This window comes from Trametes versicolor (genome assembly GCF_000271585.1).
Source record: "Trametes versicolor FP-101664 SS1 unplaced genomic scaffold TRAVEscaffold_265, whole genome shotgun sequence".
NCBI lineage: Eukaryota > Fungi > Basidiomycota > Agaricomycetes > Polyporales > Polyporaceae > Trametes > Trametes versicolor.
The window spans coordinates 1-2,086 of NW_007360585.1; the positions used below are offsets into that span (position 1 = coordinate 1).

General features: G+C 54.1%; 2 protein-coding genes across 2 annotated transcripts; one reads left to right on the plus strand and one right to left on the minus strand.

Moving 5' to 3' along the window:
- Window positions 1-70: 70 nt before the first annotated feature.
- Window positions 71-1,284, minus strand: TRAVEDRAFT_54879 (uncharacterized protein; the record flags this gene model as incomplete). Its single annotated transcript, XM_008047805.1, has 6 exons — window positions 71-211; window positions 267-503; window positions 561-908; window positions 959-1,041; window positions 1,098-1,124; window positions 1,179-1,284. 6 exons carry the CDS (start codon window positions 1,282-1,284, stop codon window positions 71-73), a joined length of 942 nt encoding a protein of 313 aa, XP_008045996.1.
- A 294-nt stretch (window positions 1,285-1,578) lies between these two features.
- Window positions 1,579-2,038, plus strand: TRAVEDRAFT_54880 (uncharacterized protein; the record flags this gene model as incomplete). The annotated part of the gene is made up of 1 exon (XM_008047806.1): window positions 1,579-2,038. A coding segment is annotated over one exon (460 nt), but the record flags the coding sequence as incomplete, so codon positions are not given.
- Window positions 2,039-2,086: the final 48 nt, after the last annotated feature.

Sequence of the window (2,086 nt, forward strand, 5' to 3'; positions counted from 1 at the left end):
TTGTTTTTGCATCCCTATAAGGCCAGTCTGTTCAACGACAGAGTGTATGCAGCAAAGTGCAGTATGTGACTCACCCTGTTACGAGGCGACTGATCAGACCGAACTGGGTAGCGTTGGTTATGGCTGCACCACAGACAATCAGGAATAGGCCTCGCAGGCCTGTTCCGACAGGCAGCGCATTCCAAAGCTTCCCTAAAAAGCGGTAGAGCAGCTATATGGCCGGCGATAAGCGACTGAGAAGGTTGTGCAAGATAGAAGGGCCTTACCACGCCTGCGGGGATGGCGATTCCATCCATATCCCTATACCCGAGTTCGGCAGCAATTGTCCGCGGTATGTTGATCGTCAGCAACCCATCGGGGTCACTATGCGTAGAGATGAAGAGAACAAAGGGGGTCGCAGCGCCACGTGCACCTGCGATTTGCTTTGCCAGACCAGCAAAGCCCTGCTCCTGGTGGTCGGGGCGGGTGTTCGCAATCGTCAGCTTGGCCGAATAGGTGATAAGCTAGAGTGCATGACTATAAGCCACCTTTTAACAATGTAGTGCAGTCGGAAAGCTCACCCCCTTGTGGTACATCCCCATATCATGTCTGAGAGTCGCGAACACCTGGTCGCGTGCCCGCAGATCGTCCAGATAGAGGAATACAGCAACCAGGTGGTCGACTGCACACTTCTCAGCAAGCGGGGCTAGGCCCTGGCTCGTGAGCCTGTATGGGGCAATCGCGCTGCGGCTCTTGTAGCAGGCGGGGCACATGAAGGTGTTCATAAAGTCGGTCATGCTAACCCCACTAGGAGGTTCGATGCAAGCCGCTGCCTGGTTCGACCCGTATGGGACGCACAGGGACAGCCGACACCCGATCTGGGTGCAAGCAATGACTCCATCGCCGACATTGCTGCATGCCGAGCATCTCTGTGCACAAAAATAAGCATACCACGCACAGATTCGTACAAGAAACTCACCTTGGCGGGAATCCCACTTTGTGGGCGAGCTACAGACTTTTGCTGCCCACTGCTAGAGGCAGAATTGCAGCGAAGCTGTGGGGCTACAAACCATTCTAAATTGTCAGTTAATTCCTGAGTAAGCATTTGATCTATCTACCTGTCGGAGGATGCTGTGACAGGTAATCTGGCAGGCAATGTAAGCATAAGTGCAGCTGCACGACAACACATTGTCGCTGACCTCTGAGAATCTTGATGCCATTGATTTCAACCTCCTCGTTTCCAGCTGAGCGAGATCGGATGACCTCAGCTCGGATTGGAAGCTTAGCTTCCTTATAGCCACCCATTGCGAGATTGGCAAACAGGATCATGTCTGACGAAGACGACATCAGACAGTGAGAAGCAGCAGAGACGATGGAAGATGAAGCTGGCCAAGAACTTTGCCAGCGAACGACATTCAACACAGCTTTCCCGATGGCATGGCAGTCCCAAAAAGGAACATCATTTTGATCGCTGACCAAGCTCTCGCACAGCCCTCCTGCAGTCGCACCAGTTGCTGGCTTTGCACTTCGCAACTGCCACCTCATCTTGCGACCATCTCCCCTGCTCCCTTCTGTCTTCTTGCCTTGTTGTGCACCCCAATGGCTTCCAACTCTTCTCGCAATGAACACCCTTACGACAACAGACTCAGGTACTGGAAGAATGAGTCTTCCATCGCACCTCATGAGCTCTCCGATGCTCTGATGATAGAGTGGTTTAGCCTGCCTTACAGTGTCGAGACCGAGAAGTACCACAATCCCCCTTTGCGGAAAGCGATGCGGGGTGCAACCCCGAAGCTCCAGTGCTACATCCCTAACCACTTGCGCGAGCTCGTGCGCTTCGTAGTCAGGATCCTGGCATTATATCAACACCTCGCAGCCCGTGTCCCTTGGATCGACATGCGGGCGAAAGCCAGTGCCAACAACCAGCCCACCCTCGCTGCATGGGTGCACCAGATGTACTCTGGTTTGCGGCTCAATGCCTACGTTGCCCAGCAGGTGCTCGGGGGTGTCGTCGACAAGGTCAAGGCAATCACCATCGCAGAAGGTCTCCGCGATTCCAGTACCGCTGCATCGTCTCGCAGATTCCCCCCTNTCTTCCCACATCCCT